The sequence below is a fragment of the Acomys minous genome (genome assembly GCF_964271855.1).
Source record: "Acomys minous genome assembly, chromosome: 11".
NCBI lineage: Eukaryota > Metazoa > Chordata > Mammalia > Rodentia > Muridae > Acomys > Acomys minous.
In genome coordinates, this window is record NC_140492.1 from 733,221 (window position 1) to 756,447 (window position 23,227).

A 23,227-nucleotide genomic window follows, 5' to 3' on the forward strand; every position below is an offset into this window, starting at 1 on the left:
CAGGTCAGGGGACCCACAATTCACATGAGAACTACAGTTTCATTAGAATGGCTCTAAATTTTTTACTCAAGTCTAGACTCTTCAGCCCTACTTTTGTAGCACAGTGAAAGAATAGAGGGTGTATATATTTAAAGTCCAGCCCTGGCCAGTCACACCTTCAGGGCCTCAAGGTGCAACAGAGGCCTCTTCTCACTTTCTAGAATCTTCTGCTGAAAATTTGCATGCCCTTGCTATTGTAGTTCTGTTCTTACAGAGTCCCCCGTGAGGACACCCATCAAGGTGAAGGTCATTGAGAAGGACATCTCTGTCCAGGCCATTTCGTGCCACAGTGCCCCAGTCAGCAAGACTTTCTCCTCTTCAGATACAGGTAAGATGTGACTGCTCTGCATCTCTGCACATCAGGGCTTTAGGAGCTAAGGTTTCCTTTTCTTTCCTTGGATTGTCTTAGGCTTTAGTGGCCAATAGAAAATGAAAAGGGAGCAAAGAATGTCAGGTACAGGATGATGGAGGACACAGCTCGGTCCCTGTGAGGTCTGGGGAGCACTCTAACAAAATAAGCAGGCAGTGGGGACCCCACTTTGTAACTTTATGAAAGCCATCTTTCTTATCTTTTGGCATGTGGGTGATGTCAGTGCCACTGCATGAGCAATACTGGGGACAGTGTGGCCTGGATGCTGTGCTTTGTCCACAGTGTCCGCTCAAGCATTTAAGAGTAGTTTTCTGAGCTCTATGGGCATTTCTTTTAGTTATTTTTACACAGCTCCAACCAAACAGCTGGCAGAAACAGCATGGCAGTGGGAAAGCTTATTTTGGCTCCAGTTTCAGCCCATCATGCAGGCAGGCAGGGGAAGCACGACTGTGTAAACATGTAATGGAGTAAGTATCACATTGGGCCAGGGGTTGAAGATATTCTAAAACCCTTCAAAGGCCTGTCCGAGGTGTCAGTGTCAGTCTCCCAAAATCGTGCCACTGACTGGGAAGCAAGTGCTCAGAATATGAGCCCGTGGGAGACATCTGATATCTAGGCCACAGTATTGCATCGTGGCTCCAAAGGTTCATCGTCATCTAATAATGCAAAATGCATTTAGTATAACTTCAAGAGTTCACATAAACTTGATACTGCTCAAGGATGTAAGTCTAGAGTTTTGTTTTTGAGGCTTGGGGAAGTCCCTTAGCTGTGACACCTGTACAATCAACAGGAAAGTCATATATTTCCAGATTGCCAGGGTACAGAGCCATTGTGCCCACTCTGGAAGGGAGAAGTGAGAGAATGGTAGGAAAGTTTAGACTAGAGGGAAACTGAACCCCAGCAGGGCACTGAATGCTATAGCTCTGTGTCTGGCATTTAATGCATGTGGCAGAATGACATGAGCAGCAACAGACAAAGAGAATTCTACTCCCAGAGCCTTGCCACTTGTAGCCCGTGTGACCTCTCTCTGGTGCAGCTCTACTCATTGCCTACAGCTTTCCTTGGGACATGTTCCATGGTCCTGGCGTTGCCGACATCCTTGGGTCTCTACTGCCACTTAGGCCTCATCCTCAGAGATCTGCCCAGTGAGAGGCTTCCCATAGGAAACCCAACCCTGAATGCACGTTACTTGGCCTCACAAGCTTTCCTTAATCTAGGTGCAAGCCTTCATGGTCCCATAACCCTTGTGTACTGCATGCCTGAAACCCTAGCACCATGTGGACACCACTAAGTTTCGCTGGTCACTTGCTAGTTGGCTAAGCCTCCTTGTTTCATGACCACAGTGGCTTCTGAGTGCCCTGATGAACCTGTGACACACTTCTCTAAGCAGGCCCATCCAGCCCCTGCCGCTGTGTCTTTTGAAAGGCATGTCTTTCAAATGAATGTGCACCTTTATATGCTGGAGCTTGTGATGCCGGGGGTCTCACCAATTCCTGAAATGTTCCGACAGCATCCTTCCTACATCCCAGTGCAAGCTACTTGACTTCTTCCTAACGGTTGTTATGGTGAATACCACCTATGACCACCTGTCACGCTTGCTTTGGCAGCTTGAGATACTCTTCTTTCCTAGCTAACCAGTTCATTTTTCATATCTTTCCGCTCTAATTTTTATTCTCAAACCCCACTGTAAGCCTGGCTAAAGCAGCCCGCAGTAACCATGCCACGCCATAGCCTGAATGATCCATCCTCTTTATAACTTCCAGAGCACAGGTTAAAATATAGGCAAGTTCTGTGCCAAAACGTAGCACACATGGTCTCTAATCCTGTTCCCAGTAGCGTCCTAGTTCCCATCTCAAACTGTAGGAACTCAGTCTCACTACATTTCTCTCAGCACCCAGACCTTTCACACACCCACAGGAACCAGCCTAAGGTCTACTTATAGTATTTGAGAACTTTTTTCATTTAAAAAAGAAATAATATTTCTGTTTATTTTTTGATACAATGTATCTTGATCATATCCACCTACAACTCCCAATCCCCCTCTTCCCATGCCTCCTCCAACACAAACCCATCCTGCCCTCGTGTCTTATTTTGTTTTAAACTACTGAGTCCCTGTGTGTATATGGAGCCATCCGCCAGAGCATGACTTCCCCTCCCCCAGCAGCCGTCAACCGCCAGTCGCCCTTCAGCTAGGAATGAGGCCCGTGAGCCCACCCATCCATGTGAAATGTTGACTGGTTTGATATTGTGCAAGGGATCACGGCTGCTGTGACTTCATGAGTACAAAGGCTATTTTGTATCCAGAGGGCAGCTTTTTACAGCACTCTTTCCTAGCCTCTAGCTCTTTTCTCCTCTTCTTCCAGATTGTTCCTTGAGCTTTGGGGAGAATACTTATTCTCAGAATTTTTATTAGTTATGAGTCTCTGCACTGACCACTGCCAAAGGAGGGGGCCCTTCTGTGACAAAAGTTGAGGTCAACACTAATCTGTGGGTATAAACAAATATTTTTGACACCATGTCCATTTAGCAAAAACAACAGAGAGCTCCTTCCCAACCCTGGGCTTTTGACCAGCTTTATAGGATCAGAAGTGAATTCCTTCCTGTGCAGCCGACTTGAAATCCAAGAAAGAAGTCGGTAACCCCATTAGCAGCCTCTCGGGTCAGTGCAGTAGATGCAGGGTTTCTGCTGGCTTAGCCCATTGATTCTTCTTCTCTCCCAGCAGCTTGCATAGCACCTTCCGGCAGGGAGGAAGTTTTCAGGTCAGTTTCAGCTTTCTGTGTGTCCTAAATGGAAGTGTGTGGTGTCTTCAGCAGGAGGTCTTCCCTTGTAGTTATGGTGGGCATCAAGGGCAGTGGCAGTAGCCTGTGTCACTCTGGGGCCTCTAGGGTTTCTTCAAGGCCTTTTCTAGTTCCACGTCTCCAAATTCCTCCACGTTCTCAAAGGTTCAAGAACCATATAGTTAGGCTTCACAGAAACAACAACCCACTTGTGTACTTTTGTGTATTTTTTGTATCACTTTGAAAAAGGACCTGACAGAAACAGTGTTATAGAGGATTATTTTGACTCACTTTTCAAGAGTAAATGCATGGTAGCCAGAGTGACAGAGCCATTCACGCCGTGGCTGACTAGGAAGCAGGCAGGATGTCGGGAACTAGGGCCTGGGCTATAATCTTCACGGACACCAAGACTCCATCCCTAAAGGTATTATGGCCAGCAGAGTAGCACCACCATCTGGGAATGGGCCCTCTAAATGCTGGCCTACGGGGACATTTCACGTCAAGCTGTTACAGTACCAATTCTCCAATTTTAAGATTGTTTTCAGGTAATCAATACCTCGAAGGAACATCTTCCTGTGCATAAGACAGTGTCAGGACTTGAATTTGATCTCTAGCCTCCACCTAAAAAAGTGGGGAGTAACCAAGCAAGCCTGTAAGCCCAGCTTTGGGACCAAGGGTGTCACTGTAGGAACCAGCCCCTGTGACCTGGTGCCATGACCGACATGCTGTCCCGGTTACTTTGTTTGCTTCAGCATCTCTGGGAACCAAACCCAGGACCTTGTGTGTGCTATGCAAGTGCTCTATCGTTAATCTACACCCCATCCCTTCTTGTCCTCCTTAATTTTGCTTTAGCAGAACAATGTAAGCAGTAAAGACAAGCTCTTTGATGGAGAGGACTCACTAAGCATCTCCACCTAGCCACCTGCCTGATGGCCTGGCATTGTTATCATTCTCCTTGTCATGTGGAGGTTTTTTGTTTTTTGTTTTTTTTAAAGAAAGAAAACAAAAAAGAAAGAAGGACTTGCCTTATGGAGTTAAGGAGTGGGAAAGTCACATAAACCATGCAGGCTCTGTCAGCAGCACTTGTTACATTATGACACAGGAAGGGGCAGCCTCGTAATAGGTTTTATTGGCCGCCTCTGATTACTGTTCTGTGTCAGCCACTTTTGGGAGGGAGAGTTATGTGCCTTTGTGAGGACTAAATTTTCCCTATTCTTTTCTTCTTTGTTTTTCTTCCTTTCTTTCTTCTTTCTCTCTTTCTCTTTCTTTCTTGTGTATGTCTCTGTGTGTGTGTGTGTGTGTGTGTGTGTGTGTGTGTGTGTGTGTGTGTGACAGAGAGAGAGAGAGAGAGAGAGAGAGAGGGAGAGAGAGAACGAACATGCATGTTCGGGTCAGAGTGTGTGTGTGTGTGTGTGTGTGTGACAGAGAGACAGAGAGAGAGAGAGAGAGAGAGAGAGAGAGACAGAGACAGACAGAGAGAGAGAGAGAGAGAGAGAGAGAGAGAGAGAGAGAGAGAGAGAGAGAGAGAACGAACATGCATGTTCAGGTCAGAGGACAGCCTGCAGGAATCTGTCCTCTCCTTCCACTACTGGGTCCCAGGGATCGAGCTCAGGCCAGGTCAGGCGCGGCGCCTTCATTCACTGTTCCATCTCCTCTGCCCACAACTGATATATTTTTGTCTACTGGCTCTCGCCACTTTGCATAGCTCTCTTGAGAAAAAGTATCAGCTTGTAATCAGTAAAACACATTAGTTTTGAACAGATACATCAATTAGTAGCTCATAACTACCAGGAATCAAATTGAACATGACAGTCGCCTTCCCTTGTATCTAAAAATATAGTTTTCCTGGAGCCAGGCCTTGCCTGTTCATTTCCATATGTCTCCTGGATGCTTATAGTCTATGAGGAGATTAGCTGCAAAACCTCAACCCCTTATTTTCTCCCTCTTCCTCCCATGTTTGCCAACCACTGCTTATAGACTCTTCCTGCCCCCTGCTCTGGGACTTGCCTAGGGGCTTTTTACTTTTACTACTAAACTCGGTGCTACCTTCCTTCTGATAGAGCTGTTGCTGCTGAACGGTTCAGATCCTGTGGCTGAAGTTGCTATTCGGCAGCTCAGTGAATCCTCAAAGCTGAAGCTGAAGTCCCCACGGAAGAAAAGCACGATCATCATTTCAGGGATCTCTAAGGTAGGCGAGGGCTGCAGCAGGAGGCGGGCATCTCATCCGCGCAGCACTCCAGTCCCCCGTCCATGCAGAGTGTCTCCTCCGCAGAGCACAGTACAGTTCCTTCCCACCAGAGTTAGTTACCTCTGGGCCCACACTAGCCCTTGGTCCTTGATATGGGAAGGTAGCAGCCGTCTGCTTGGTGATGTTCTGAGGCTTGAGAGTTTAGTGAGTCATTTCTGAAATGATTACTAAGAAAGATACATGTAGGATACCCCCTGTAGTGCAGTCTGCACATACCTTCCTCCCAGGTTCACTTTTTCCACAATACTCATTTCTAAAGCATTTAGGTATTTTGCAGTAAATATGTGCATTCTTTTCTGTTATCTGGTAGAAATAAAGGTTGTTCCATAGAATGTTCCAGTTCAGCTCCCCTGTTCTTCCACTCTGTGGTATCCTCATGGAGCAGAGGGTGGGGGTGGGGGTGGACTGCTTCTGATGGAAGCCATGCCTTGGGCTGTAGAACAGCCTAGATCTTCAGTGCAAGGGGCTGTGTAAGAAATCCTGGGTCTTCAAGACATTTCATGCAGTTGGAGAGAGAGCTGCAGTGAGGACAGATTCGGTAGTCGTGTCCATGACTAGAGTGGTTGGATTGGATCTTCAAGGTCTTCAAGAGATCATGCTAGAAATTACCCTCTTAGTTGCTGGCAGGCGCCACTGGTGAGTCACCATAGATGGTAGTGCACACAATGTGTGGGTAGCCTGGACCCAGGACTCCAAGAGAAAGCTCACGGGTGTCCTTGAACACCAAGGTGGGAGATGTCTCTTTTTAGGATGGCTTCTTTAGCTACCAGGGTATGAGGGGCAGATTTCTGGGGCCACATAGTAGAATCTGTTACTCAGTGTGGGTTAGATAAGTAAACAAAAACATAGCCCATGGTAATCTGCTCTCTACTTTCCAGCTCTGCTTCAGAATTGCCAGCTCATCTTCACACTTAGTATACATAAGCCATGTGTAAGCCATGATTAATTTTATTGACATGCAGACTGTTGTATTGATAGTCAGCAAGCACTTCTGTAAGCTGGTTCATTTATCAGCTGAACTTAGCAAAGCTACCTGTGTGCCTGTGACCCAGGCTGAGAACAGCATGGCTGTTGCCCCTTACAGTCACTGCTGTTGGTCCACTGTCCCGGCTTTCTATCTTACCTATTATTCAGTGCCTATAACTTTAAAAACAAATACAGTCCTTAAAAGGATGAAATCTCTTCTGGATAATTTCTACTTTGAGACAAAAAGAAAGTGCTTTGTAACAAAGGTATAAAAGATTAAGTCTATGCTCAAGTTCACGCTCTTTACTGCCCTACAGTTTGTCTACTTTGAAGAAAGTGCTAGTCCTAGCACTCACCTTCTGGGTTTTCCATACTGATAGTCTACAATGGGCTGGATGCCTCCTCTTCTGCAACCCCTCAGCCTGTGTCTCACAGCTCTGAGTCTCAGCTAAGATGGAGACCTATTTTATAAGTATCTACCACATAGCATAGGTACCTGGTATTGATATTTCTAGTCCTAGTACCTTGGAAAGCAATATTCAGGTGGTGCCAAACCCTCCCTGCCTACCATGAGCTCTAGTCACATCCCTGGGCTGGCTTTTTACTTGCTCTCAGCATCTGTTGTACATCTCCCTGACAGACCTCATTGTCTCAGGACCACAGTGCTGCTCTCATGCAGAACTATGCAGCTGCTATGGACAGCTCCAGCCAGGGGGATACCCCATCCGCTTTGTGCCCTGCAGAGGCAGCTGTAGCCTCTGCCACCGCCCCACTTGAAGAAGATGAGCCAGCCCAGGCCCTACCTGACGTTCAGCCTAGAGAGCATGATCAGGACCCCTGGGACCTAGAGAAGGAGGCCCCAGCAGCAGAGTGGAGCTGTCCAGCCTTTCAGGAGCCTGATGGGGACGAACGGTCAGAGAGCTCCCAGAGTGCTTCAGAGGCCGGAGCCATCAAGAAGCATAAAGGTACCTGCTCCCAAGTCCCCAGCTCTTCACTTGGACATCCCTCTCTGTGTCCTCACTCCCATGCTTGCCCCCTCCCTCCCTCCCTACCACCATCCCTGGCAGTCTGCTCAGGCACTGAGAGCTGAAGGGCAGGTGGGAAGCCTGCATGCAAACAATGGGGCTTCATCTCTGCATTGGGGGCTACTGTGTTTTCATGCCTCCAAACACCCTCCCTGTCTGCCACTCTCCATCTGGAAACAGTTATCTAAGGCTTCAGAGTGTCACCAGGAGCCAGGCACTATAGTGGCCAGGGGCAGAAGAGAGTGAACAGAAATTAGCTTTATTTACTCCTCTCAGTATCTTCCTCCAGCTAGCACCAAACCAGACCTCACCACTTGGAATCAGCAGGATCTAAAAGGAAAGAACCCTAGAAACCGATCAATTCTTTCTATGAGCAATGCGCCCTTATTTCAGAGCCCTGCATTTCTTGGGCATGGGCACTTGGAACCAGGCCTTTGCCTCATAGTCACCTCTGGTAACAGCCCCAGGATTTAGAAACTTCAGGCTACTGAGCCTCCAAGATCTGAAGGCCATACCTACTATCCACATCCTCGCAAGACGAGGGCTGAAGGAGGCACCTGAGTCAAACCAGGAGCTGTGGTAGAACTCGGTACCTCTTCCTAATTCTGCCTTCTATCTGGGGCTCCAAGGCCCACTTTCCTCCGGCAGAGTGCTCAGTACTGCCCCCCCCCCCGAAAGCCCTGGGCAAGAAACTTAGCCACCCTAGGAACTAGGAATCCTGCACAGCTACTTCTGTTAGGAACATGTTGGGGTCACCTGCTGAGCAATCCTGTCTCATGGAGGACATGGGTAATGTCTGCAGGAAGCTGTGGTGCTACAACCAGGAGATGGGATACTATTGGCCCCTAGTGACAGGCACTACACTCCTTAAGGCACATAGCACAGACAACACCACACAGCAGAGTTCAAGTCCCAGGTGCTGAGGCTGAGAACCTGCCCTGGCTGCTCCACCTCTCCCCTGCCCATCCCTTAGCCATTGATGGGTAGCTGCTTGCCTGTGACCTGTGCCAGGACCATGCGGGGATGGATAGGGAAGGATTGCACATTAAGAGAGGAAAGAGAGAAAGAGGGTGTTCCTGAGGGAAGATTGCAGACCACCCAGCCTGTCCTTGGGGACCTTCAGTTGAACACTGTATCCTCTCTTGGTGAGCTGTGGCCCGGGATGTCAGGTGGACTGTCTACTGGCCAACCTATGTACACACTCTGATCTGGTTTTTTTCCCTAGGGTCAAAAGAGTCAGTGAGCAGGGAGGAGCAGGGAACACAGTGGGCTATCCCGTGCCCCACTTTGACTCAATGGTCTATATCCTCATGTCCCTACAGAACCCAAACCTCTTCTTGCATCCTCCAGGTTACTCAGAGATGCCAAGCCTACTGCCCCTGGGCATCCCATCCAGTGCTGCTCTCCTTTCTTCCTCTAGCCTTTCCTGCTGCCACTGGCTCTGGTCTCCCTTGGGGTCTCCTCTTTGCTTTGCATCTACCATACTTTTCCTCTTCTCGCTGGCCACACAGATGAATGCCTCTTGGGAATCTGGGTGTCTGGCACATCTTCTTGTAACCTCTATGCATGTGAGCTTCCCCAGACACTGGGTGTTGGGGGAGGTGCAAACATGGTTGGCTGGTTTGTGTGTTTCACTCCTGGCTACTCTGGGAGTGGAGGTTGAACCTGCCCTTAGATCCTTGAAAGGCCTTGACCTAAAGTCTTCTGAAAGGAAGTATTTGGCAACGTCTTAAAAGTTATTTTGTAGGGCCTAGGCATGATAGTGCATGCCTTTAATCCCAACATGTAGGAGGCTGAGGCAAGAGGATCTCTGGGTTCAAGGCTAGCCGTGTGTGTGTGTGTGTGTGTGTGTGTGTGTGTGTCTGGGGAGGTGTTCAGTGAGTAAACTGTTTGCTGTGCAAGCATAAAGACCCAAGTTCAGATCCCGTAATCCTGGTACTGGTGGGTGACTGAGACAGAATCCCTAGAGCTCTCTGGCTTATAGCCAGTTGGTGAGCTGCAGGTTTAGAGGAGCATTCTGTCAAAAACTATTGTGGAGAATAATGGAGGAAGACAGCCCACATTGGCCTCTGACCTCCACATAGATGTACAGGTGAGTGCATTTGCACATACCCAACCCAACACACACACACACACACACACACACACACACACACACACACACACACACTTAGTTTTCACCCTCAAGTTTCTAGAAGGCTTGTACTTAGCTTGAGAGGTTGGCAGAATCTTAACTAGGTCTAAGGTGGCTTGTCAAACTGTTTTTATTTTATGCCAGTTCCTTGTTGTTGTTGTTGTTGTTGTTGTTTTCAAAATTGGTGCTACAGGGAGTAGCTTGGTGGGATTTAGCTTTGTTTGTTTGTTTTATGTGTATGGGTGTTCTGTCTGCATGTATATATGGGCACCACTTGCATGATTGGTGCCCGCAGAGGTTAGAGTTCTAGGTGGCTGTAGTCTACCATGTGGATGCTGGAAAAAGAAGCCAGGTCCCCTGGAATTCTCTTAACCCTCTTAGCCGTCTTTCCAGCCTCCAGGGCTTGGTTTTAAACCAAGGGTTACATACATGACTTGAAAACCACTTGTACCTCCTAGTATAGTGAGGAGAATGTTGGAGGCTTTGGAAGACACTCATGTAACTAGAATTCTCCCAGAATTTACATGTTATGATTCTTCATCCAAAACAGAAATGTGATTCCCCAAATTCAGATTTATTTTAAGTTAAAAAACATTACCAGAACTGAGGATGTAGCTCAGTGGTCAAGTGCTTTGTGTAGCATACATTAGGTCCTGGGTTTGTTCCCAGCACTTGAAAAAAAATTACCACTTTAGTTGTGTGACAATTAGCCGATTGGAACTGTGCACATAAGTCTGAGTGGTAAATCTTACCCTATCTGTGCTCTTCACAAAAGCCCTTAGAGAAATATAAGAAAAACTGGAAAGAAGCATTGCCAAATATCTTACATGGCAGCCTTGCATGTTTGCATGTGTGTGCATGTGCACAAGTATATGTACACAAGTGTGTGTGCTTGAAAGTACATTTGTATGTGAGAGTATGTGTATGTGAGAATGTGTGCTTTTAAATGGATAAGCATGCACATGTATGTACAAATGTGAGCATGAACGTTCATAAGTCCAATGCTCACATGTGCATATATGTTCATGTGTGTGTATATAAGCATATCACATGTGTTTGTAAGAGTCTGTGCTTATATGTGCATGGTATACAAACAAGTGTAAGCATATATGTATGAATCTGCAAGCATGTGTTCATGTGCATGTACATGTGTGCAAGCGCGTGAGCATGTGTGTACTCAAGTATATGATACAATGATTCCAAACTCTTAATTCATTCTGACTCTGCTCTCACGTGCTTTTCTTTTTGCCTTTCAACATCTCTGCATTTCGTGTTCATTCCCTTTAACTTAAGAGGATCACTATGCCAACCAGAATTAATTACCTACACAGTAAGTTGTTTTGTATTTTTGGCTTGCATTAAAAAAAAAAAAATCTGTGTAATTGACTGTGTGAAGAGTCCCTCAAAGAGTGAAGGCTGCCCACTGCCTTTCCCCTTGCTTGGTGGCCTGACCTTCCTGTTTCTGGTTTTCTATGTTTCTGGCTTCTAAGTAGATTGTCACCTTCATCAGCCATCACACAGGACACTTCCTCTGCCCTCTGATTGTACACAGCCACCTTGTGATGGCTTCAGGAAGGTATTGCCTAAGTATCCTGACCGAGATTAGGGAGTGAAACAGGGGGTCCATCATTGGTTTTCTGTCCCTCAAGTTGTCCCATCTATGACTGGTGTATGTGGGGGGGGGGCTTCTTTTGAGATTCAAGGCTGCTTTGGGGCACCGGAGCACATCTCCAGGCTGCTGGCACCGTCGTCTTCCTATGCACAGATTTTTCCATAGCCATCATATCTTCCCCTTTACAGAAATAAACAGGGTAAATTTAGAAATGTGACAGAGATAGAATTCAAAATAATTCTCAAATTCCTCTGTCTTTATTCATGCTTCAGTCTTCTTGGGGTATTTTTAAAGGGGAAACTAAAACCAGGAGAGAGTTTTCTTCACTGCCACCTCCCCATTTAAAAATTATGTGATTTGCCTCAGATTTCATGTAACCTCAAATGAAAGTTTGAAAACACAATGTGTGAAAATCAAACCAGGGCAGTGAGTACTGGTCTCTCCTTAAACACTGAAAGCTATCACAGACATATGTTAAATACTCCCTCATGGAGGCCGCGTGATTTTAACATATGGACAATGAGTCGGAGAGTTTCCTTCTCTATAAAACGTTGTGCCCAGAGCCTCCCTGTTCTTGTGTATTCATATGGCTTGCTGTAAACTGTGGCCATCTGCTGTGCCAGAGAGCTGCAGATCTAATCCCTGTGAGTGACCTCCTCATCTAACCCTCAGCCACCTCCCACTGTCTTCTGAACCAAGTTCTCTCACCGTGGTGTGGCTGTGCCTCTCATCCTGATTGCTGTTCTTCTAAAATTATTTGACCCCAGTGGTAATTATGGTGGCAAGTTTTCAACAGACTGTAAATGCGTTAGTTCATGACTATGGTTCCGTGGTAGAGGGTTTACTTGGTACCCATGAGGTGTGAGTTTGATATCTAGTACCACAAAAGAGACACACACACACACAGAGAGAGAGAGAGAGAGAGAGAGAGAGAGAGACAGAGAGAGAGAGAGAGAGACAGAGAGAGAGAGAGAGACAGAGAGAGAGAGAGACAGAGAGAGAGAGAGACAGAGAGAGAGAGAGACAGAGAGAGAGAGAGAGAGAGAGAGAGAGAGAGACAGAGAGAGAGAGAGAGAGAGAGAGAGACACACAGAGAGAGAGAGTGTTACTTGAGTCACTCCTCACTGGAATCTCCCATCCTCTCCACATCCTGGTATCCCTCTCTGGAGACAGAATTCTTCTGGAATCCTGCCAAAGACCAAGCCAGTGCCTCGCTTTATCCTCTTGTCTGCATGTTCCACTTCAAGAGTGGGTCTCATTGACAATCAAGGCCAGACTCTTTCCCTGGCAGCACGGAAGAGCTAGACCTGGGAACACTGGCTTCAGGGGCCAATCACCCTGGGCCCACGCATTGTGTGACCTGAGCAGTCACTTCTCCAACTATAGTGTCCTCATTTTTCAGCAAGGGTCCTCCAGACTCGGGGCCAGGGGGTGGGGTGGGATTGGGGGTGGGCAGGGATGGCGGGGAAGGCACTTAGAGCATAAGCTTAATGAAACAGGTCTGAGTACCTACATCAAAGGCATGTTCTTGGTCTGGAAACCAATGTCGTCCCACAGAAGCCATGATTTCTAAGAAGGCCCTATAAACCAGTGCGGGAAGAAATGTATGTACATAGGATTGAGTCTATTTCTGACTGATGCTGAAATGTGAAGTTTAACAAACCAGCAGAGGGGCTGCAGAGATCATGAGGAAGGCTGAAAGAACAAAACAAAACAAAACAAAACAAAATAAAAAGAAAAAACAAACAACCTTGCTATAGGTCACAGCATGGTGCAGGGCCCCTTAGAACAGTTACAAGCCTACTGAGTAGATGGTGCTGCAAAAATGGCAGTTTGAGCCATGGACAGTTGTACACACAGTAAATACACACTTGAAATCTTCCTTTTTCTTTGTTTTTTCCCTTCTAGGTCATTCTGCAGTTGATCTTAGCTAAACAGCTGAGATACAGTAAAATCTAAGCCTCTCAAATACACCAGTCTTACACTTGACATTTCAGGGCTTGAATTTTATTAGGCATTCCTGCTGCAATTTCTCTTGGTCAAACTGTACTGCTCACCAAGAAGTATGAAGATTGCCTCTTAAAACTATTTGAATATAGTCACCTTGTGCCTGTCTTCATGGCTTAACTTCCTGTCTTAACCTGGCTGATCTATGCTTATCCCTTGTGACTGAGGCACCTGTGTTATCTTAACTTTTTTTCTCATTTCTGGGATAAAATACTCTGACAGAAGCAACTTAAGGAGGAAAGGGTACTCAGAGACAGCAGGAGCTTGTAGCAGATGATTACATTGCATCTGCTTTTGGTGCTCAGTTCGCACAGTCCAGGAAGTCTTGTCACCTGGAGTGGGCAGGCCTTCCCACCTCAGTCAGTGCAGCCGAGGCAATACCCCACAGGCTTGCCCAAAGCCTTGTCACCCACATAATTCTAGATCCTGTCGAGTTGACACTTGACAGTGACCATCACGTGTGCCCTTCAGACAGGTTACTCGGCTTTGTGCTGCACACAACCTGTGGTCACATGCCCCAGGGATAGTAAACTATGTATGGCAGAGTATAAGACAACTGACAAAAGGAAGCCAAGATAGTGCTTGTCTCTGTGTCCCTGGCCAACCTGTATAAACATGGCAGCCTTGGATTCTGATTACTTGAGGAAGGGTAACAGCCGGCAGCCCAGCCACATGAAATGCTCCTTCTCCAAGATGTCCCCAGACCTTGGTACCTCAGATGGCCAATGTGAATCTAATCCTCAACATTTTGGGTAAGATGCTGCCTGGGTTTTGTCGTGAGGATCAGGGCATGGCCCCACTGGTTACTTCTCTGATGTTTGCTCTTCTGTACAGTGGTTTCTGGCCATCATCTTTGTCCAGATGCATCTGTCACTTTTCTTGGCTATAGTCATGTCCCTGGAGCTGTAGCAAAGTGCCATGAACCTAGTGTCTAAAATGGTAGCTTTATGATCTTTTATTTCTAAATGCAAGCTCGGAATGGGTGTGTCCATTGAGCTCTTGAGGCCAGGAGGAAGAAACTGCCCACGGCCTTTCCTGGCTCCAGGGTTTGTAACAATCCTTGGCCTTCTTTGCCTTGAAGATGCCTCTATCTTTACCTCCCTCCTCTGTCTTTCACATGATTTTCCCTCTCTGTGTCCCTTTCTTATCAGGTGCCAGGCATCAGACATATTTGATTAGGTTCATCCTAATTATCGCCTTTTAATTTGATCACCTCTGGATGACTCCATATCCAAATAAGAGTACATTCTGAGGTTCTGAGGGCCAGGAGTTCAACACAGGAACGTGAGGAAGGCACAGTTCAGCTCATAGCACTGTACAGACCATACCATAGGCCAAGCTTCAGCTTAGGGACATACAGGGGCCCTCCCTACCACAAGGGCTCTGGGGTCCACAGCTGGTCCACGGCATGGATTAATGTGTTCTGTTTTCTAGGCTTCCATTTACCCTCCAACCTCCTCTGTTTCAAATGCGAATACAACTCCAAAGCTAACCTAGAGTAGAAGCCAGGAGGTGCTTGTACAGCTGAAATCCTTACCCCATCTCCAGCCCAGTTAACTTAGGGTTTGAAATGCCCTTGAAGCCAGGAGTGCCTCTGCCTAGAGCTCAGTCCTCTGTCCACCTGATGCTTTTGATTGGACAAAATCACCCACATGGGCCAACGCCAGTCACCCAAACAGTAACTGGTGGTTGGTGTCTTGCTCAGGGATAGGACTCTAGGAACAACAACCCCACCAGTGGCAACACCAGGCCTGTGGCTGGGAGCAAAGTCATTTGCATGGCTGTACTTAGCTCCTTTTCATTCTTTTCCAAGCATTCCCCAGATCCTGGCAATTGCTCCTGGATATATGTGAAACTCTGTGATTCATGACAATCAGTTTGTTTGCTAAGGAAAGGTTTTTAAACATTTTCAGGAAAATGTGTGCAGAGTAAATTAGCTCATCCCTCTGGGGCAGTTCTTTGCTTCTGCCAGGGTGGATTTTTGTTTGTTTTTTAGCATTTTTTGTTTGTTTTGTTTTGTTTTTTATATTTTTGAGATAGGGTTTCTCTGTGTAGCTCTGGCTGTTCTGGAACTTGCTTTGTAGACCAGGAGGGCCTCAAACTCAGAGATCTGCCTGCCTCTGCTTCCCAAGTACTGGGATTAAAGATGTGCACTACCCCACCACCCCCAGACCAAGGTGGCTTTTATAAACAACCACCTTCTTTCTCCATTGTAAATACGGATGGTAGGGAGACCCTGACCAGGTCTCCTTCCTGCCCTTGGATGCTAACATGTTGGTATGAGTTTTGTGTTCAGAAGCACACCCATGTTCTTCACATCTCCATGAGCAATACAGGAGGGGTGTGTGTGTGTGTGTGTGTGTGTGTGTGTGTGTGTGTGTGTGTGTGTGTGTGTGTGTGTGTGTGATGGTTATTGAATGTGGCTCATTTCTCCTTGGCTCTATAGCCAGGTTTCTCTTCTTGTGAACACAATTCCTTAAGGCAAATGGTAATGAACTTCATAGGACAGCCTGGCACATCCTCTTGGCCTTGCTGAGCCTGACCTATAGGATGCTAAATTAATAAGTACAGAAGTGATGCTGAGTTGCTTCTTGTATGTGCTATGCCTTCGCCTGACCTTCAGGGAATATTTTCACCCCAACAAGTGCTACCACTCTGTATTTTCTGTCCCATACACCATACTTGGTATCTGTGCCAAGGAGTTGAACCATACAAAACAGTTTCTTTTCATATTGTTTAGCCCTTTTCTTTTTCTTTGTTTTTATTATTTTTATTGTTTGTGTGTGTGTGCTGGGATTTGAATCCAGGGCCTTGTAATCTACTACTGAGGTAAAATTTTAGCCTAGCATGAGGATTTCTAGGTTGAAAATGATCTACTAATAAATTTCATGTGGTTTAGTCTAGTATGGGTGAATGGCTAGGTGGATGGATAGACTGGTAGATAAAATAGATGAAATATCCTAGTGTAAGCACACAGAATGATCTAGAATTAATTTTTAAAAAATAAGCCTGATTCCCTGGAGAACAGTACTTTACTGAAAGGAAAAAACAAACAAAAAAACAAGCCCCATGATTTCCAGGGCTCTTAGCTTGCTCTTAGGAGCATGGCCTTTGTTCCTGAACACACAGCACAGCCATATGCAGAGTCCTAGTAAAGGGAAGGGTCTATAACGGACCCCAACTGACAACCCACAAGTGCAGGCTCGCCAGTCCTGCTATTGGAAGGTTCTTCCTTTCACTCTGAGAAGTGGCCTCCTACCATCTATTAGGCTGTGGTGTTTGCCCCTGTGGCCAGTGGTTGCTCCTTGTTGGAGCACCTGGCTCTTTGTCACAATGTTGAGCGACTTTGCTTCCTCCTTGGCCTGAGCTCATCCTCCCTATATCCCTGACTACTCTTGTGCTCCCCTCTTGCAGGAGTCCTAAGGAAAGGCGCCAAGCTCTTCTTCCGCCGGCGACACCAGCAGAAAGACCCAGGCATGAGCCAGTCACATAACGACCTGGTATTCCTGCAGCAGCCAGAAGGGAGGCAGAAGAAGGGGGTGACCCTCAGCCGGCTCCTGAACAAGAAGCTGCTTGCCAGGCATAGAGGCAAACACGCCATGAACGGAGCACCCAGTGAGCCCTGCCTATAGCCCGAGTCACCTCCTGTCCTCGCAGCCAGAGGATGGGGACCACAAAGGCCACTACCAGAATAGCAGGAACCAGAGCCATCTGACGCCTGCTTCTCTGGCTCCCCCCATGCCTCCACCCATGCGCCAATAATGTTGTCTTTTAAAGGGAAGAAACAATCTGCGTGTCTGGCTGGGAAGCTTTCCCAAAGATGACAAATGACACAGTCCAGCTTGCCACCAGATATTCAGTAGGAACAGCTGGTTCCAGCTGTCACCGTGCCATCTAGGCATTGAGGGAGAACATGTATCAGTAAGCCATGTGTGCTCTGATGGACTATGGGTGGTAGGCAGGAAGGACCCCAGTCTAGCTACCCCTTCCTCCGTCCTTCAGGGACTACTGGGGTTCATGTCTGGGTCACGGCACAAGGGAGAGGCATCCCTCTGGGCTGTTGCTATGAGCAGTATGGGCTACCTCACCTCACTTGTTTGGAATTAAAACATGTACGTGGTCCTGGGGACGGTGTGTGGATCCAGGTGGGAATTTTGACCTATGAGGAAATTATAATAGGAAAAGATGTGCTTTTGCAAGTGTGAGGAGGTGGTTTGCCTTTGATATTAGCCATAGAAGTTAAAAACTTATGCAAACACTAACTGTGTCCTATGCAGATTGTGCCGGACGCTCCCTTCTTGTAAGTGGAGGGTTAGAAATTCAGATGTGTTTCTTAGTTTCTCATGTCAGGGGCTCTGATTTTCCTATAGTGCAGACAGCATGCTAGACTCAAATACATTGAGGCTGACATCAGGAGCAGTGAATGATATAGCTTGCATGTGTGTATGTACGACCACACATATATGGTTCTTGCCAAATACAGCCAACAGCTAAAACAAAGAACTTTTAGGGCAACTGAGGAAATTATTCTGCACCTCAGGTGCCAGTTAGTCTTAGGTGAAGGAGTTTTTATAACAATCAGTTAAACGTGCAGGAATTCTTTTTATGAGGTATTCAGAATTCTACTGTGAACAGGGACTTTCTGGCTGCATTTTAGGGTGTCCTGGTCTTTGTTTACTATGGGAAAATGATAAAGTTGGCACCTGGCTTCAGTGTCCCCATATATCTCTAAGGTGCTGTCCTCATCTGTGCCCAGCACTGCGGATTCACTGGGTCTCACAACCTGAGTCACAGTGTTTTGACCTGCCAGTAAGACCCATTTTCTTCCCATAACAGTGGAAAGGCTGACAGAAAACCCTGAGTTCTCTCACTGATATGAAGTCAGGAAGTCCCTTCTGGTGTCTTCTGTTCATCAGAAACATATATTTCAGGGGCAAAGTCACTGTTGACCAAAAGTGTCTATGAAAGCCAAAATTATAGAAATATGTTTTTATTTTTTCCTGTCTTAGCAAGAGAGATTGGGAAACTACATTAGAAATCCTTTTTCTTTCTGTTCTTTTCCTCTGTTCTGGGGATTAAGCCTGTGGCTCTGTGCACACTGGACATGCCCTTGTTTACTGAACTACTTCCCTGGGCCTCTTTTACTTCATCACCACCACCATCATCAAGCTGAGGTCTTACTAAGTTGTGCCCTGGGCTGCCCTGTGATTCATTCTATAGCCCAAACATATCTTGAAACTCTGATTCTCCTGCCCTCATCTCTCAATAGCTGGGAGCACAGGCTGAGCCACTTCCAAGCAAGCATCTGAGAAGTCTCGATGGGTGTGGTGGTGCCGGCCTGCGATCCCAGCACTGAGAAGGTGGAGAGAAAAGGATGTGCGCTTCCAACTCAGCCTGGGATACATGAGTCCCCGCCTCAAAACAAACAACAACAAAAATAGAAGAAGAACCTGATAGCCTCTCAAGTAATTCTTGGGTGACTTTGAAGAGACATTTTGAACATACTTTGTCTTTAAAGATCACTGTATATTAGTCACTGCAAAGTTCCAGAATGACTCTATCAACTCCAAATTGGTTCCCAAAACCAGTGATCCCTACCACTGTTTGGGAATGGAAGTGATTTAAATGCTGTGCTTTTCTTGAAGTATTGTTATTCCATACAGTGTGCAGAGCTGTGACACATACCTGCCAATTCCCAGAGATTCTGATCCTGAATTTTCACTATGGGGCATAAGCCCCCATCCAACATACTGGGGACCAGAAGTGTTTCAGACATTTTTTGGATCTGGGGATACCCTGATAAGACTTTACCATCTGAGCATCCCCCTGTCCCAAATACAAAATTTTCAGAAATAGAATTTTGGGTTTTGGACTTTGGGATTAGGGATGCTCAGCCTATGCAGGTTTGTTGGCCTGATTGGTTTTGGCATTTAGGCTCAGTCTAGTCAAGTGAGAAGGTATCAGGATTTTAGTTTATGCTTCCTTTCTCTCAGTTAACAGCAAAAACAACAACAACAACAACAACAAAAAACAACAAACAAAAAAAAAAAACCAAATTGTTTTTAGCCATCCTAGCCCACACATGATCTTGTGAGCACATGCTCCTAGCTTCCCACCCACATCTAAGACTCGCTTCCTCTAGGGTCTCCACTGCGCGGCCTTTGCCAATAGGGAACACCCCCACAGCAGAAGGTGCAAAGAGGGGAGACACAAACAGGTGGCCTCAGGGAGTACTCTGAGAAAATGGGCCTTCGCATCTCCAAGCTGCTTGTTCACTTGTGCTTCATCATGGTTTAGGGTAACTATGCTGAAATGAACATCATTAAGGCTATGTACCAGGTGCCAACAATACCCGTGTTAAGTCACCTCCGTCATACAATCTCCACTACCGTCTTCCATGGCTTCAGCTTCTGCCTTGAGGAGTTGGTAGAGTACTAGAGACATTTCTCACAAACACTAACACACACATCTGTGCATCTGGAAGCAGATCTCAGGTTGGTTGGCGTGAACTGGCCACACTTCCCCTGTCCTTCATGCGGTGACTGAATAGAGCTGCTTGTGTGTGATGTGGGTGCAGCAGTAACAAAACTAGGGTTCTTGCTCTGGTCGAAAACCTACTATGGACAAGAGGATCTAGACAAAGCACTTTATTTTAAATTTTAGGTTCAAAGCTAGCCCTCCTTCCCTTGGTGACCAGTTCCAAATCAGTTGTGAATTTTCTTCTCAAGCAGAAAGATTAATTTACACTGCTGCCACCCAAAGTGGTAAGTTTGTTGTTGTTGTTTTGTTTGGTTTGGTTAATAAGCTCAGGGCTGTCATTCTTGAACTTTCAAAGTACAAGCTGATAGATGGTGGAAGGCAAAATGTGCCTCTATCACACAGAAACAGGTGTGGGTACTGACCCTAAGGACCAGGCACTGTTTCCACTAACCCAACAGGCCAAGACCTGAGGACCAAAGCACCCGAATGGGGACAAAGTATGAACTCCCATAACCTCTGGCTCTTTACATAAAATGTCCCTGTTCTGTGTATAAATACGTATTGGAATCACCACGCTGCCTGGTTCACTTCACCGATGGTGGAATGAAGATGTGACCACCCCTTGCGCTGTAAGCCATGGTTTTCTGCCCACTGTCATGTTGAATATACACTGCAAAGAGAATAAAGGTAAAGGCTTTCCAGGTGTGTGGTGAGCCTGAAGCTGATATGTGGCAACTGGCAACTGTGACAATTGTATTTGCCCCAGCACTTTAGACATGGTGATAATGGGCAACATGGAACAAGACATAGTTGCAGTTTTGCTGACCTCTCAGGAAAGAAATGTGTCATGGAAAGCTTAAGTTTAGTTGTTTCCAAGTCCTGGGTTGTCCTTAGAGTACCAGAGGCTCCTCTAATGTTTGAATTACTGCCACCCTTGTCCCTTTGTGTGACTGGCCATCACAGCCAGCTGATGGAAAAGATGTACTGATACCTGCTTTAACCCTCGTTCCCAGCAATGGACTGGGGTTAAAATTCACTACAGGACTTTAGCGGTTCCAGGTACCTTCTGGGGAATAATGAATTGTGGGAGCTGCGAGCCAGGGTCTGCCTTAGCCTGGGTGCCCCCCAAAGCAGTGCCTGACATGGCCTACGGGAGTGAAGGCAGGGGAACATTCATCAGTCTGGGTCCTTGCTGTAAGTGCCCCACCCCAGCAGAGGGAACAGGTAACAGCTTAGCCATGGCTATATGACAGCGTTTATCCTTTCATGGAACATGGCAGTGGTTTCTGGGGTGGGGCTTGGGCAACCTTACTACCTGCTGCAAGCAGCTCCTCCTCTCTTTGGTCTTCAGCTTCGGTGGTCTCCTTCACTTTGCCTAGCTATGTGCACAAACAAAAGCATTGCAGTTGGAGAGATGATGCACCGAGGAGATGATGCACCAGGGAGACCACAGGTCCCACTCAGACTTCCTCACTCATCAGCTTTACTCTCAGCCTGCTTGCCCATGTGACATCATGATTCGGGATGGCCAGCCACTGTCACCTGCCCTTCAGGATGAGTCACCTAACCCTAACCCCTAAGCCAAGCCCCATACATCTTCCGCATCAAAGGTGGCACCTACTGTGAGGATATGTTAATTTTCTGTTGCTGTGATAAAACACCCTGACAAAAGGCAATTTAGGGGAAAAAAGGATTTATTTTGACTCATAGTTCCAGAGGGATTGGCGTCCATTATGCTAGGGAAGGCTGGCTGATTACAGGAAGTGGGGCAAGGCTATAAACCCTGAACGCCCAGTGGTGTACTTCCTTCAGCAAGGCTGTACTTTTTTTTGTTTTGGGTTTTTTGGGGGGGGGGGGTTGTTTTTTCGAGACAAGGTTTCTTTGTATAGCTCTGTCTTAGAACTCGTTCTATAGACCAGGTGAGCCTCAAACTCATAGATATCTGCCTCCCAAGTGCTAGGATTAAAGGCATGCACCACCACCACCCAGCTAAGATTGTACTTCTTAAAGCAGTGGGGTTCTTAACCTGTGGGTCACCTTTGGGGGCTGAACGAACCCTTTCACAGGGGTCACCTAAGACCATTGGAAAACATTTACATTGTGATTCATAATAGCAAAATTACAGTTATGAGGTATCAAACAAAAATAATTTTATGGTTGGAGGTCACAACATGAGGAACTGTATAAAAGGGCTGTAGTATTAAGGTTGAGAACCACTGTGTTAAAGGTTCCACAACATCCTCCAAACAGTAGCATCAACTGGGGATCAACTGGGAGGGGAGGGGGTGGCTTTTTGTTCAGACTCCAACAGGAGAGGAGACCTCACTACTGGAGAGATGGCAGTACCCTGGCTCCTCAGACCCACCCACCACACTGGGTAAGGCAGTGATGGCAGTGCCTGTGTCCTGGACTGGAGAGCATTGGGGGACTGTTCTCTACTCTGTGGATGCCAAGGTCTGCTTTATGCTGACATCCCAAGAGGGGACTAGAAGGCAAACTGGTCACAATTTCCCAGCTGTCCAGCTGATTTCTGCTGGCACCTCTAGAGGAACTCTGGACAGCCCATCTTCCCTGCCAGGGTCGGCCCCTGTCAGCCACCCTTTGTCATTCTAGAATACACATTTTTATTCCCAGCATTATCGCTGTTATGTTAGACTGGGCCAACTCAGGCCCTGCCTTCTCATGAAGTAGCTACCAAGAGCCCTCAGGCCACTTAGTCCACATGTTCCTCGCTTGGGCTTAGCTTGCTGAATGTAGGTATTTTAACAGGTACCCTACACTCTTAGCATCTCTAACTCCTCAGCTCCCTCACGAATTCAGCTTCTACTCTGCTGGCTTCAAACATCAGTTTCTCTCTCAGGGGCACTCCATAATTATTTTGACTTTATGGCATACCATTTGGCCTACAAGATCTTCCTCTGAAATCTGGGTGACGCCATAACTTTTTTATTTTGCATGTATGCAAAACCAGTATCCTGTGGATACCACCACTGTCTCTTGCCAGCTCAAAAAGTAGCTGGTTTCTTGGGTCACCACTACAGTGGCCTGAGTGCCTAGGCAGCTAAATATGGAGAAAACAATCTTGAGGTCATAACTTCCTGGGGGCTGAGGGGGGGGGCGCTGCAGGAGCAGGATGCTCTGACACTGAGAACTCTCAAGGAAAAGTCTTTCAAGTAAGTTTGCTTTTTATACCCTTGCTCAGTAGGTGATGCTCCGTTCAACCTCCATGTCTTCCTTAGCCCCAGGTTTACACTGGCTTTTCTGTGACCTGTCAACTTTTCCTTCTGTAAACAGCCTGATTTTATTCATATATTTAGTCCTGTTTCATGTGTAGAGGCTGAAAGAACTGGCCCCCTTTGGGGGACGATGGAGGTGTGTAACTGTTTTAAAGGTGTGTTGAAGGGCAAAGGTGTTCCACTCAGTTCACTACACTACACCATCTGGGCAATTCTCAGGGACCACACAGCCCCTCTCCCCAGCTTTTTCGTCCACTCAGTCCCTTCCCCAGGATCTTCACAGACTGCTCCATCAGCTCTCCATACAGTCTCTCCGGTTCTCCATCCCCACA

At 46.8% G+C, this 23,227-nt stretch overlaps 1 protein-coding gene and 1 long non-coding RNA gene across 5 annotated transcripts in view; one reads left to right on the top strand and one right to left on the bottom strand.

Annotated features, from left to right (window-relative positions):
- Positions 1–20,360, top strand: part of C2CD2 (C2 calcium dependent domain containing 2) — a 62,496-nt gene extending 42,136 nt beyond the window's left edge. For 2 of the 4 annotated variants that reach the window (XM_084801205.1, XM_084801202.1), the window contains exons 11-14: positions 254–367; positions 5,248–5,375; positions 7,042–7,366; positions 16,594–20,360. In XM_084801205.1, the coding sequence (XP_084657331.1) occupies positions 254–367; positions 5,248–5,375; positions 7,042–7,366; positions 16,594–16,811 (785 nt within the window). In that variant the 3' untranslated portion in view covers positions 16,812–20,360. Of the gene's footprint in view, positions 1–253; positions 368–5,247; positions 5,376–7,041; positions 7,367–10,853; positions 10,891–16,593 lie in introns of all 4 variants that reach the window. The other 2 variants (XM_084801204.1, XM_084801203.1) reach the window with 2 other exon arrangements.
- LOC311608661 overlaps positions 1–23,227 on the bottom strand; it is a 74,051-nt gene that overhangs the window by 46,280 nt on the left and 4,544 nt on the right. The gene's annotated exons all lie outside the window — the stretch shown is intronic.